This window comes from Opisthocomus hoazin, chromosome 3, assembly GCF_030867145.1.
Source record: "Opisthocomus hoazin isolate bOpiHoa1 chromosome 3, bOpiHoa1.hap1, whole genome shotgun sequence".
Classification (NCBI taxonomy): Eukaryota; Metazoa; Chordata; class Aves; order Opisthocomiformes; family Opisthocomidae; genus Opisthocomus; species Opisthocomus hoazin.
In genome coordinates this window covers 422,564-437,020 of record NC_134416.1, presented here as the reverse complement: position 1 = coordinate 437,020, position 14,457 = coordinate 422,564, and the positions used below count along the sequence as shown (strand labels likewise).

Genomic DNA, 14,457 nt, shown 5'->3' with positions numbered 1-14,457 from the left:
TCCTGGGAGGGAAGGGGAAAGGGAAAGAGGTCCTGACATCCATGACCGCCCCCTGATCTAACCAGCCAGTTCTTCTTTCCAATACAGATGGCAGCTCAGAGGCAGCGCGCCCTGGCCATCATGTGTCGTGTGTATGTGGGCTCCATATACTATGAGCTGGGAGAAGATACCATTCGCCAGGCCTTTGCCCCATTTGGACCTATAAAAAGCATTGATATGTCCTGGGACTCTGTTACAATGAAGCACAAGGTTGGTCCACAGCCCTCAGGTGATGGGTTTGTTCTTGTCTCCAAGGCCTTCCTGGATATATCCGGGAGAGGAGGGAGCCTTTACCCTCGCAGAGAGCAGGCTGCTTTTAGCGCTTTGAGATGAGTGTTTGTGGCTGCCTGCTCTACTTAGCTTTGCAGGATTCTGTGGTGGGAACCAGATGTGCATGGGGGTGGTGTACATGAAAGATGCCAAACACCTAGCAGTCTTGTACGCAGTGGCCTTTTGCTGTCAGGCGCTTGAGAGGCTCTGGAAGCAGGTAACCTTGTGTCAGTGCTTCTGCATGCGATTTTCTGCTTCCATGAGAAGCTTCTTTAAGGAAACATCTCTTCTCAGGCCATGACAGTAGGAATCTGGTGCGTGGGAAGTCTTGGCTGTGTTAGCTTGGCACTCGATCTGAGACAAGATACAGCTGGTGTGATTCAGTGAGCGTGTCCTTCTGTCCTAGGGTTTTGCTTTTGTGGAATATGAAGTACCCGAAGCCGCACAGCTGGCCCTGGAGCAGATGAATTCTGTTATGCTGGGGGGAAGAAATATAAAGGTGAGTAGCAGGCATGCTCTGAAAAATCTCTTTACTGTGAGGAATGATTTATGCCTAGAAATGCTTCCCACAGTATTGTAATGTGGAAGACAACCTAGAATTTGTTCCCTGATAGACCTGACGTTCAACCCATTGAGTACATAGTGGCTCTGGGCCCATTTCTCTCTGAGGAGAAACCCCCAGCATACTAATAAGACCTAGAAACTTGTTCTGGTAAGCTAGCTCGGTTTTTTCCACCCACATGTAGAATAGAAGTCTCTTGAGGTCAAACCAAAGGTGATTCTTGATATTTTAATGCTGCTTTCTTATATTGTATTTGTGTGGATGGTCGATAAGCAGCATTCGACTTTTGTTGTGCCTGTCGATAGTGCAAGGGACTTCAAGTAGAGTCCACCTTTGCCATACTAAAAGGAGGCATTCAGCACAAACAGAAAGGAGCAAAGAATTGTAGCTGTGTTTTTTTTCAGGCACTAAGAGGGGGTCTTCCAAAGGTGAAACTTTGGGCATTGAAACTGGGGGGGAAACTAGCATTTTGTTCCAGATGTTTTATATCTTGCATTTATATCTCTGATACGCTCTATGCGTCTGCAGCATCTGATTTCTAAGGGGGTTTTGGGAGCCTTTGAAAGAAGGATGTAGAAGCATTGCATTTTGCTTTCTGAATTGTTTTCAGTTCCTGCAAGTTGGTCTTTGGCAGGTCAGGGAACATAAATGGGGGAGAGAGCAGAGTTTGTCCAGGCTCTCAGTACTTCCAGGATCCCCTGTAGTGCAGGTTGTGTCCCAGAGCAGAGCCAACCGTTGCCCCTTGCTAATTGTGGTCTTAGGAGGCATTATTTGGTTTGAAAAGACAGTCAAGTGGCTGAGTGCTTATGTGCTGTAACTCTTGGTGAGTCATGCTGCTGCGCTCTGGAGTGCTTGATGGGCTGTTTGCCGTTTCTCTGCAGGTTGGGAGACCTAGTAATATAGGTCAGGCGCAGCCGATTATAGATCAGCTAGCAGAAGAGGCACGGGCTTTCAACCGCATCTACGTGGCGTCTGTTCATCAGGATCTTTCAGATGATGACATCAAGAGTGTGTTTGAGGCCTTTGGGAAGATCAAATCCTGCACGCTAGCCAGGGATCCCACGACAGGAAAACACAAAGGCTATGGTTTCATCGGTAAAACGTCTTGTCTGGTGTTTCGTGTGGGAGAGTGGTTGGGAGCATCGGGGGTTTTTTTGTTTTTTTTTCTTTTTTACCCCTCTAGTGGAAGAATTGCATTAAGCAGAAGGATAGAAATAAACTTGGAGCAGATCTGTGCTCTGAACTTAGAAATATAATTACTAGCCAGATATTTTTACTCACTGTTATGTGGGTTGAGAGATCCTGTCATGCTGACTGCTCTCAGCAATGCTTGTGTGATCAGAGGAGTGAGGTGAGTGAGCTGAGCACTGAGGGTCTTCTGACTGGAACTCTACGCAGTCGTTTTTTGCAAATAGGAATCACAATTGTATGATGAGACAGTGGCTGAGTTTAGGAGTGAAAAGGATGTTTGTGAACATTCCTCTTTCTCCCCGTAGAATACGAGAAAGCACAGTCTTCTCAAGATGCTGTTTCCTCTATGAACCTCTTTGACCTTGGGGGCCAGTATTTGCGAGTTGGTAAAGCCGTGACTCCTCCGATGCCCCTTCTGACACCTGCTACGCCAGGAGGACTACCTCCAGCAGCGGCTGTCGCTGCAGCCGCTGCTACAGCCAAGATCACAGCACAGGTAAGGCATAGGCTGGTGTGATTCAACCAAGTGGGTGATTGTTGTGACCCTGCTAGAGACAAGCATGCAGACTGTTCCAGCCAGCCGTATTCACTAGGCTGAGTGAAAGCCCTTGGCCCTCGATCGTACTCTGTTCCCAGGACTTCACCTGTAGAAGCTTGCCCCGACACTTGTGAGAATCTGATACAGCAGCGTTTTGGAGCCGAGTCTGGCACAGCTGATCAGAACTTTATTTAAGAAATGGTGGAGGAAGATTGGAGGAGATTCCTTGTCTGGATAGACAAACCAGCGATTGGGGAAATGCTTATAGTAGAGACTAAAAGAATGCATGAAAGTACATGAAAGGGGGCAGACTAATGAGGGCAGTAATAGTTGCATGAGCAACAATCTGTCATTGAAAAGACTGTGTAGGAAGGTGGAAGATGACTGTAATGGCTTTAGGCTGTTCAGAAACAAGGAAATGTAGTGATGGAGCAGAATTGGACGTCGATGCAGGAGTCTAAGGGTTCTCAAATTTAGTGTGCTTGAAGTAATAAGAAGCTCCGGGCTATGAGCAGTAGGCGCTGACGGAGGAAGATTGCCTTTCAAAGCAACCCCCTATATCTGTGTCCATCATCCTCGTCTTGGGCAGCAGAATCTCTCCCTGTGTCACCGTAGCTCATGCAAAAAACAAGTTCCAGCACTGCTGGGTTCTTGAATTCTCTCAAGCAAAAAAATTGCTGAGGTGCGCAGCCTATACATGCTGCTAATCAACTGACTGCACTTAATTGTGTGAACAGCTGTCTTCTTGAAAATATTTCTCTGAATCACAAGGCAAAGGCAGAAGTGGGAAGAGCTGCCTCTCATGTGAAACCCTCAGGTGGTTTGCGTGTCCCCAGTAAAAAGTCCACAAGTCTGGGAACCTCTGCAGTCAACTAAGGAAGGCAGTTGAGGCATGGCTAGAAGAATCACTTGGATCAAAATGATTTTGAGAAAGAAAAGAGGTAATAGTTCTAAGTGAAACAGGAGAGATCTCTCACAGACATGGATAAATCTTACTGTCTCTGTCTGCAAAATACTGCAGGATTTGTTACTCTGAGGAAAATTTAAAATTACATATGTAGAAAAAGGTTCTGCAAGACCTCAGGGATACTCGACAGTCTTGTTGCCTTTACTTAGACATGGTGCAGATCTAGGTAACCTGTCTGATTTGCCGTGTGGGTAGTTGTAGATGGCTAGGGAAAGGAGTAAGAACAGTTAGAGAAGGCAGTATCTTGTACTTACGCTCCTAGCATAGTTCTTGTGTGGAACAGCTTATTTTAAACATCAACATGTGCAGTCATAGTATGTAAGGGTTTTAATTTCACAGGTTTTTTTGAACACAAACTAATCGGTAAACTCAGTGGATCTAAAGAAATCATGGACGTGAGAAAGAAACTTAAATGAGTGATACAGGTTTGGATCTGCAGTCAGAAATGCAGCTTTAATCTGGAATTAGCATGCCAGCCAAGGCAGGAGGAAGAGTCTCTGCACCCAAATGAAACTATGGAGAGAGAGAGGCAGCAAAGATAGTTAATGTCTTTACAGTGACAATAAAAAAGTCAGTCTTGCAAAAGAAGTTAAGGAACTAAAGCTATTAGGATAAGTTTCTTTAGTCATTTAAGTAAAGAGTGGGTGCAGCTAATGACCAACGTAGTCAAAAATGATGATAGTCTTGTTACAGCACTGAATGCTTACAGAAGTATCTCTCCCCTTCACGAGAAGCGTGAGGCAGACTGGCTAATGATGCACATGGGATCACTGCATCCTAGGTGGGTGTAAAGCGTGGAGTTTGCCATGTGCAGATGTACGCTTAATAGTTTTGGGGTGTTGTTTTGTAATAAGTCTGTCATGTCGGGGCTATTGCTGAATGGCTGGAGAATAGCAAACATGATACTTGCCTTTAAGATATCATGGAAAACTGGTATCTGCAGGCGTTGTTCTCACCCCAGTGGTAGGGAAGGATTGAAAATGAGCTTTAAAGGAAGGATAGAAGAAGAAGAGAGACAAAATTTTCAAAATAAACATATATGCAAAATAGTTGGGTATTTTAGGGAAATACCCATGCTAAATGAACATGGCTTCCTTTGAGAAGATGACTGTTATGCTTCGTTAGAAAAAAAAATTAAAGCATATCGTATCAGCAATTTGGGAGTTTCTGGAGACCCCTCTGGGAAATTTAGACAAGACCAACACTGTTACGATGGATTATGAGATGTGTAGGCAAGTGAGAAGAAGAAATGGAAACGAGCTGTGCTGGAAATTGCTGACCCTTCATTCTGCTGGCGAATGACTTACAGACAGGTCTTGCCTCATCTGCAATAAAAATATTAGTGGCCTTATTTTAGGCATTAGCAGAAGAGTGCTAATGGAATTAGTTGGCAACACAGAGATGAGATTTGTTATTAATGTAGAGGAGAATGGGAATATTGCAGCAGATTGGAGTAAGAAATATATGCAGCATTTAGTGGTAGAGTACAAGATACTGCATTTATGGAATAAAACCTTGGAATTTTTTGCTCCACAGTGTCAGGGCTGGTAGGAGCCCCATGAAAACAAGGAAGAGAAGGATCTGGGGAACTAAATCATGAGTATAATAGCAGCAACCAAAAAAAAATTGGGATCCTCAGGTATATTTTAGGCACATTATTTTGAGTAGTTTTATGGAAGTGTTTTATCATCTAATTAGTGTTCATCTCAAATGATGTTTGAGTTCTGGTCATCTAGAGTTAGGACGTTTATTTGAATTATAGAAGGTATAGAGAAGTACTGCAATTATTGGGAGAACTGGAAAACCTGATATGCAGGCAGAAACTGGAGGAGTTTGGCTTGGTGTAACTGTAGAAGGACGCTGAAAGGCACGTCAGATTTTTGCTGGAGTACAGTCTGTATGAAGGCGAGTAGGTAACCGGGTGGGAGAGGAGGTGCAGACAAACGGAAGTGGTTATAAAATGTTTCAATTATCAAAGCTGGAAGTTCGAACAAAGTTTCTAGTCATTGAAAGTGGTAAAGTTCAGCAGGGTCTTACCAGTAAAAAAAGGTGGTGGCAAAAGTTAGTTCCATGATTGTCTCATTGAGAAGTTTACTAATGTGATAGTTGTCTGCTGTGGCAATGATCATGAAGGCCAGGGCCGGTTTCAGTGCTGTGCTGCCATCTGCACCTCAAGAATGAAGACTTAGATAAGATTTTTGGTTTAAGCTGATCTAAAAGTGTGTGGCTTTTGAAAATAGCAGCATTGTGCTCTCCCTTGCCCTGTCCCTTGTGCTTGCAGTAGTGTTTTTGACTAGAGTTTTTCTTGAATCAGACAAGCACTGATCTTCCACCAGATCACTTAGGAAAAAAAACTTAACTTGTAAGAGTTCCCTCACCCGGTTTGTCACATGGCCCCAGAGCCCTTGTGCTGTCGTCAGAGGGGGTGGGATGGGAGCTTCCATCAATCTTTTTAAATTGATCACATTCCTTGGCATCAGTAAAAAGCTTTATCTGTGTAGAAGGTGGAAACAAGTAGAGATTCCTCCTGGAATTGCCTGCATCGTTCAAACCGTGTATTGAATCGCTTGGTGTCTTTCACTCAGTAACCGACCTAGCAGATTGAGAGGATCGGTGAAATTTGAGTTGCAAGAGAGCGTTCTTCTCCCAAGGCTTGGTGTCTTGTAGTTCCTGCTTTTCTCTGGTGGGCTGGGAGGTGTACTTTTTTCTTTTACAGTAGCACTGGAGAGCTGTCATCCCCAGAATCTATATATCTGGTATTTCTTAGGTGTGAAAAAAGCAGAGCCTCTGCTGAATGCACCCATAGTATGACTTCTTGATGCAGAAATAACACTTGGAGGTTTTGCTTGTTTGTTTTTCTCTTGCAGGAAGCAGTGGCAGGAGCTGCGGTTCTTGGCACTTTGGCAACCCCAGGGCTGGTCTCTCCAGCACTGACTCTGGCCCAGCCGTTAGGGGCGTTGCCGCAGGCCGTGATGGCAGCGCAAGCACCAGGAGTCATCACAGGTGTGTTTGCTCCTCATTTTGTCACTTGTGTGCCTGTTACAAAGTGTGGTTCTCTGTAGCTGGGCTCACAGCTGAGGAGAAGTTGAAGCTGGAATCCTCCTCCTTGCCCTGCTTTGTCAAGAACTTTTATTTTTTCGTATGTGCAGCACAGCAGGATTTGTTTTGGTATATAATAGATACGACAAAGACATGAACTTCACAGCAGGAATGCATGGCACTCTAAGTGAAAATCTGGATAATTGTTACTCCGTGCAAAATCCTGCACTCTGTCTCCCTTCTGGGCGAGTATGTGATGCATGTATTGAATGCTGATGTCCTGTATGCTGACTGAGCTGCCGCTGGTCTCTCCGTGGTCGTCCTTGGTGCAGAGTGAATAAAACACTCTAGGTTCTGTGATCCTCTTTATCACTGGCTGGTGTGTACCCAGATGTTGCAGAACATCGGTTCTTTTCCTTATGCTACAGTGTTTGTACTCTTACAGGTGTAACCCCTGCCCGACCTCCCATTCCTGTCACTATTCCACAAGTGGGAGTTGTGAATCCTATCCTGGCTAGTCCCCCAGCATTGGGCCTGATGGAGGCCAAAAAGGAGAAGGAAGAAGAGGAGGTCTTCCAGGAGTCAGAGAGGCCAGAGATGCTGAGTGAGCAGGAACACATGAGCATATCTGGCAGCAGTGCCCGTCATATGGTGATGCAGAAGTTGCTGCGTAAACAGGAGGTGAGTGCGCTGTGACTGCCCTGAGCTGGTTCCTGTTGCCAACAAATGAGACTACCAGGTTCAGACCTGTCTTAAAGTGGCATCTCCATGCAGTTGTGTATGTGGTACAGGCTTCCTGCAGCACACATTGTAGGTACCCCACAGAGCTCATGTGGGGACTAGAAAGGCATGTGTGTGGCTTGTGATGGTTCTTACTCTGCATTTAGGAACTTCTCAGAGCTTCTCTGAGGGCTCAGACCAGAAAGGGAGGGACTAGACTAGAAGTGGCTTGGCCAGGAGGTGTCTCTGATTAAACTGTGTGCTTACTTAGCATCATTAAAGCAAACCATGATGGCCTTTTGGCTTATAATTAAAGAAGTGAGACTGGCACATGGTCAGGGGCAATCTATTGCAAACTATTGAGTCCACCTTTTCCCCACAACCTTTGGCTGTAGGGTGAAACTCTGACGTGTTTCTAAAACAAAATTTCATGAAGGTGGAAGCAAGGACAAGTAGCCTTGCAGAAATACACAGAAATTGTACGAGCAGCCAGGGATCAGGTTAGGAAACCTAAAGCCCTGATAGAATTCAATCTGGCCAGGGACATCAAGGGCAACAAGAAAAGGTATAGGTACACTGATGATAAAAGGCAGGCTAGGCAAAAGGTGGGCCCTCTCCGGAAGGGAACAGGAGACCTGGTTACCCAGGATATGGAGAACGCCCAGGTACTCCATGACTTTTGTGCCTCAGTCTTCACTGGCAAGTGCTCCAGCCACACCGCCCGAGTTGCAGATGGCAAAGGCAGGGACTGGGAGAAAGAAGAACTGCCCACTGTAGGAGAAGGTCAGGTTTGAGACCGTCTAAAGAACCTAAAGGTGCACAGTCCATGGGACCTGACGAGATGCATCCGTGGGTCCTGAGGCAACTGGCAGATGAAGTTGCTAAGCCACTACCCATCACATCTGAGAAGTTGTGGCAGTCCGGTGAAGTTCCCAGTGAGTGGAAAAGGGGAAAGATAACCCCCATTTTTAAAAAGAGAAGAAGGAAGACCCAGGGAGCTACAGGCCAGTCAGTCTCACCTCTGTGCCCAGCAAGCTCATGGAGCGGATCCTCCTGGAAACTATGCTGAGGCACATGGAAAATAAGGAGGTGACTGGTGACAGCCAACATGGCTTCACTAGGGGCAGATCATGCCTGACAAATGTGGTGGCCTTCTACAATGGGGTTACAGGGTTGGTGGATAAGGGAAGAGCAACTGGCGTCATCTACCTGGACTTGTGCAAAGCTTTTGGCACTGTGCTGCATGACATCCCTTGTGTCTCAGTTGGAGAGACAGGGTTTGACGGACGGACCACTCGATGGATATGGAATTGGCTGGATGGTCACACTCAGAGTTGCAGTCAACGGCCCCATGTCCAAGTGCAGATCGGTGACAAGTGGTGTTCCTCAGGGGTTGCTGTTGGGACTGGTGCTGTTTAACTTCTTTGTCGGTGACATGGAGAGTGGCATTGAGTGCACCCTCAGCAAGTCTGCCGACGACACCAAGCTGTGTGGTGCGGTCCACAGGCTGGAGGCATGGGATGCCACCAGAGGGACCCGGACAGGCTTGAGAGGTGGGCCTGTGTGAACCTCATGAAGTTCAACAGGGCCAAGTGCAAGGTCCTGCACGTGGGTCAGGGCAATCCCAAGCACAAAGACAGGCTGGGCGGAGAATGGGTTGAGAGCAGCCCTGAGGAAAAGGTCTTGGTGGGGGTGCTGGTTGAGGAGCGGCTCAGCGTAACCCAGCAATGTGCGCTGGCAGCCCCGAAGGCCAACCGTGCCCTGGGCTGCACCAAAAGAAGGGAGATTTAGGTTACATACAAGAAAAAAATTCTTCACTCTGAGTATGGTAAGGCTCAGAGAAGCTGTGGCTGCCCCATCCCTGGCAGTGTTCAAGACCAGGTAGGACGGGGCTTTGAGCAACCTGGGCTGGTGGAAGGAGTCCCTGACCCTGGCAGGGGCTTGGAACCAGATGATCTTTAAAGGTCCCTGCCAACCCAGACACAATGATTATAATGAGAAAGAGGACAGGAATGAATGATAGAAAAAGTCAAAACATTAAACAGGAGAAGAGAGTCGTAGATTTGTTTGACTGGGGGTCTTCGAGGGGTGTCTGTTAGTAATGTCATCAGGCTTCTTGTTTGGGCATTTCACAGAATCACAGAATCACAGAATAGTAGGGGTTGGAAGGGACCTCTGTGGGTCACCCAGTCCAACCCCCCTGCCGAAGCAGGGTCACCTACAGCAGGTTGCACAGGACCTTGTCCAGGCGGGTCTGGAATATCTCCAGAGAAGGAGACTCCACAACCTCCCTGGGCAGCCTGTTCCAGGGCTCCGTCACCCTCAGAGGGAAGAAGTTCTTCCTCATGTTCAGACGGAACTTCCTGTGCCTCAGTTTGTGCCCGTTGCCCCTTGTCCTGTCACTGGGCACCACTGAAAAGAGCTTGGCCCCATCCTCCTGACACCCACCCTGCAGATATTTATAGGCATTTATAAGGTCCCCTCGCAGCCTTCTCTTCTTCAGGCTGAACAAGCCCAGTTCCCTCAGCCTCTCCTCGTAGGAGAGATGCTCCAGTCCCCTCACCATCCTTGTAGCCCTCCGCTGGACTCTCTCCAGTAGCTCTTCATCTTTCTTGAACTGGGGAGCCCAGAACTGGACACAGTACTCCAGATGAGGCCTCACCAGGGCAGTGTAGAGGGGAAGGAGAACCTCCCTCGACCTGCTGGCCACACTCTTCTTGATGCACCCCAGGATCCCATTGGCTTTCTTGGCAGCCAGGGCACACTGCTGGCTCATGGTTAACCTGTCGTCCACCAGGACACCCAGGTCCCTCTCCGCAGAGCTGCTCTCCAGCAGGTCCACCCCAAGCCTGTACTGGTGCATGAGGTTGTTCCTCCCCAGGTGCAGGACCCTGCACTTGCCCTTGTTGAACCTCATCAGGTTCCTCTCTGCCCAGCTTTCCAGCCTATCCAGGTCACGCTGAATGGCAGCACAGCCTGCTGGTGTATCTACCACACCTCCCAGTTTGTTCTGTGTGTGATCATGTTTCCAATCTGACACGCGGATTTCCTGAGCTGTGACACTGACTTGACAATGTTTCTTCTCTGTTTGCTAAGCAGGGATAATGCTGACATGCATTTCGTAAGGGAGGACAGAAGTGAGTTAGCTAGCGAGTGTTCTTCACTTTCAAAGGGTGCATAATTTTAAATACATCTTTGAGCTTCTCGCGTAGCAGCCAGCTTTCCTGTCAGAAGCGCCTTTCCGAAAGAATCCAATTCATTTGGCATGCTTGCTTGAAAAAAAGTTCAGCAGTGTCGAGAGAGTCGTAAACTGCACCAGTCTCAAAGCTGCTTGTCCTTCTTAGCCTATGTACCCTTCCGTTTCTGCTGTCCTTTAAGTAGGCCCTTAAAGGCAGTTGTGCAGACGCGTGAGTGAGAACTGGGAGAAGTATTTTAGAATCGTACTGAGCCTGAACTGCTGTGTCAGAAGAACTGCTGAAGAGCTACTGGAGAGAGTCCAGCGGAGGGCTACGAGGATGGTGAGGGGACTGGAGCATCTCCCCTACGAGGAGAGGTTGAGGGAACTGGGCTTGTTCAGACTGAAGAAGAGAAGGCTGCGAGGGGACCTTATAAATGCCTATAAATATCTGCAGGGTGGGTGTCAGGAGGATGGGGCCAAGCTCTTTTCAGTGGTGCCCAGCGACAGGACAAGGGGCAATGGGCACAAACTGAGGCACAGGAAGTTCCGTCTGAACATGAGGAAGAACTTCTTCCCTCTGAGGGTGACGGAGCCCTGGCCCAGGCTGCCCAGGGAGGCTGTGGAGTCTCCTTCTCTGGAGATATTCAAGACCCGCCTGGACAAGATCCTGTGCAGCCTGCTGTAGGTGACCCTGCTTCGGCAAGGGGGTTGGACTAGATGACCCACAGAGGTCCCTTCCAACCCCTACTATTCTGTGATTCTGTGATTCTGTCTGCCCTAGGGTGCTGGGCAGGGCCAGAGCTGGACGGAGAGGGTGTGGCAGAGCCTGGCGTAATGCACGAAAACAGACGCTGCCCAGAGAGGTGGTGGGGTCTCCATCCTTGGAGACATTCAGAAGTCATCGGGACACGGTCCTTGGCAACTCTGGGTGGCCTTGCTTGAGCAGGGGAGCTTGGACCAGGTGACCTCCAGAGGTCCCTTCCAACCCCAGCCATTCTGCGATGCAGAGAGGTGCGCAGTTACAAAAGGGCTTGATGGGGGTGATGTGTATGAGAGGTATGTTGCAGGCACTCCGAGGGACTCGTGTCGTTATCCCCTGTAACGAGAGTACCTGGTCAACTGTCAGTTGTCAGAGGTATAATTAATCCTTCTACTTTGTTTAGAGATGAAGAAAAATTTTCAAAAAAATACACGACAGTGGTGTTGAAGATAAAGCAAAAAATACCTGGATAGGAACAGCACAAGAAAAACTGCAGAGGTCTCTAGGTCGCTTGTGTTTTAAAGATGGGTCTAAGAAAAGCTCAAGAGATGGCACGCGGCTCTCCTGGCTGAGGCCAGCCACAGCACAGCTGTCAGTGAATGAGATCTGTTCATGCTTCTCATGCCTGGGAAGAAAATTTACTAATTTATCGCTGAGAACTTGGGACATTACTGGTTTTGTGAAGCGTGCTTGTAATGACATATGTTCGTGATGGAGTGTCTGGTGGTGCTGGCGCGTGCTGCGTAGTCTGATGTGGCTTTGCAAATTCAAACTCAGTGTCTCTCAGGTGTGTTGATTCATTTGTCTTGGCCTTCTCTCTGCAGTCCACTGTGATGGTGCTTCGCAACATGGTGGATCCAAAGGACATTGACGACGACCTAGAGGGAGAAGTGACAGAAGAATGTGGCAAATTTGGGGCTGTCAACAGGGTCATCATCTACCAGGAGAAGCAAGGAGAAGAGGAGGATGCTGAGATCATTGTCAAGATCTTTGTGGAGTTCTCCATGGCGTCAGAGACTCACAAAGCCATTCAGGCTCTGAATGGGCGCTGGTTTGCAGGAAGAAAGGTGGTAGCAGAGGTGTACGACCAGGAGAGATTTGACAACAGTGACCTGTCAGCATGAACTCTACTTGAAAGACTTTGCCCCTGCCCCCTCTGCCTGTCTGGTTTTTTTTAAGCCATGTGTAAAGAACGCTCCAGGGTGGGCACAGATCTCTGTGATGTACTTTTAGTTTGGATAAAAGCGCAAAGAAAGCCGGTGTGCATCTGTGTGTGTGTGTTAAAGGGGCTGACATCTCGTCAGGTGGGTCTGGCCTCCTCCGCCTGGAGAGCGGAGCCAGAGCCTGAAGAGGGGCTGCTGCTTGCGCTGCTGCCTTACGCTGTGGTCACTTCAGAAGCACTCAGGTCAAGATCCCCCTGTACCTTTTAGGGGTGGAACAGCAGTTTTCTTCAGAGACGGGCCATAAATGGTTGGAAGGGAGGAGGGAGTTTCCTCACTGAGTATTTCAGCAGCACCCAGGAGTGCTGCTGTGTTAACAACGAGGGTAGCTTGGGTGGTGCTGGGAGGGAGCCTTCCTACTGACGACCTGCGTTTTGAGCTTGGACTCAGCCCAGACATGGGTGAGAGCTGAGAACTGAACCAGGCGGGCATTCTTGGAGTGTTCACATCATGTTTGTTCCAATACCATAGTTTGGACCTCACAGCTTTTTTGGTGGGTGAGTGACCCTTACTGATCCTTCCTTAATGTGCCCAAATGAGTAGCAAGTTCGGCTGCAGGCGTCACAGCCGGGTGGAGAGTGAGAGAGTAGTCTTCATCTGCAGCACCTGAAGTGCGTTTGGGAAGTAAACATTTAGCCCTTGTACTGTGGACAGTGATACGGAACACCTGCCTTGCCTGAAAGGAGAGTTTGGGTTGGGTTTGGTTTGGTTTTTTTGTGGGGTTTTTTGAGGACTCAAGGCTTTAGTAATATTTACAAATCTTAAATGCATTTATTTTAGTAATCTTTTTGTCTAGCTAATGAGTAGGAACAGAATTAGCACGTGTTAATTATTTTAAATATTTTAAGTATGTGAGGGGCTGCCATATTGCTTCTTATGCATAACTGGTACACAGCACAGATCTGAAGAAAATAACTATTTTAGTTTAGAAATTCAAATAAAGGAAGAATGATCTCAAAGGAACTTCGGTAGGGAATTCCGAGTTGAGCCTGCAGCTGTGTGTTGCTTTTGAGCTTGGAGATGCTTTTAAAATTAAATTTTTGTATTTTTTTCAAAGACTCAGAAGAACCCTTCTTCTGTCGTAGGTCAGAAATTTGTATTTGCAGGTTAACTTTATTTGTAATTAAACTATGTTTACTTCTTTTTGAACTAATACTGCCTGTCAATGTAAATAACCCTTTCTTCTCTGTTACAGCCATTCCAAGTTAATAGCAAGCCTGTCGCTTTCAGCGTGTGTTTTGATAGCCAGAGTCTCTTGGGACCAGCTTGCTCTTTCCCTGGTCGTCTGCCCTAGCAGCCCTTCTTTGCATCTGTTAGCTTTAATTTCCTTTTGTTGAAAGTAGGTGATGAGATCTGCTGAATGCACTGTATAGTGGCCTTGGTCCTTTCTCTTCTGTGCCACCTGCGATCCCGTTGACCTCTCAGCCGCAGCATACTGGCAGCTCACCATTGCCCCCGTTTCGCAATGCAGCGTGGCTTCTTTGCTGCTTTTGCTTGTGATATAGGGGAAAATTCACTATTTTTAATTGTTCCAGAGTTTTACTATTCCTGCTAGAGAAGATCAAAACACCTCTGCCATGTCTTAGTTGGTCTGTCTAGCTTCCGTTTTCTGCCATTTGCTTCTGTTCTCTTGGCTGAATTTAAGAGTACAAGACTGCCCTAGAAAGTTCCTTGGGGGTGTTGGTGCTTTAAAAAACCAAATCGGATAAAAGTCGATGCAAGGGGAGAGCACAGATCAAAGAATGACAGCCTAAGTGTTAATCAACAAGTTTTTGTGCACGATAAGTCTTTCATGGCTGACAAGATGAGATTTTACAAAAGTAACTTTATAAATGTCTTGACAAGTCCAACGTCTGACAAAAGATCATCTGTCTTGACTTTTGTGTGGCCTGTGACACGGTCCTCCCCAACATCCTGGTTAACTAAATTGGAGAGATACGGGTTTGGTGGATGAACTATTAGATGGATGAGGA

The 14,457-nt window shown here is 47.3% G+C and overlaps 1 protein-coding gene across 4 annotated transcripts in view; it reads left to right on the top strand.

Moving 5' to 3' along the window:
• PUF60 (poly(U) binding splicing factor 60) overlaps positions 1 to 12,519 on the top strand; it is a 35,846-nt gene extending 23,327 nt beyond the window's left edge. For all 4 annotated transcript variants that reach the window (XM_075415391.1, XM_075415389.1, XM_075415388.1 and 1 more), the window contains 7 exons: positions 88 to 249; positions 716 to 808; positions 1,753 to 1,966; positions 2,368 to 2,558; positions 6,435 to 6,570; positions 7,052 to 7,287; positions 12,089 to 12,519. In XM_075415391.1, the coding sequence (XP_075271506.1) occupies positions 88 to 249; positions 716 to 808; positions 1,753 to 1,966; positions 2,368 to 2,558; positions 6,435 to 6,570; positions 7,052 to 7,287; positions 12,089 to 12,388 (1,332 nt within the window). In that variant the 3' untranslated portion in view covers positions 12,389 to 12,519. The remainder of the gene's footprint in view (positions 1 to 87; positions 250 to 715; positions 809 to 1,752; positions 1,967 to 2,367; positions 2,559 to 6,434; positions 6,571 to 7,051; positions 7,288 to 12,088) is intronic.
• The last annotated feature ends 1,938 nt before the right edge of the window (positions 12,520 to 14,457 follow it).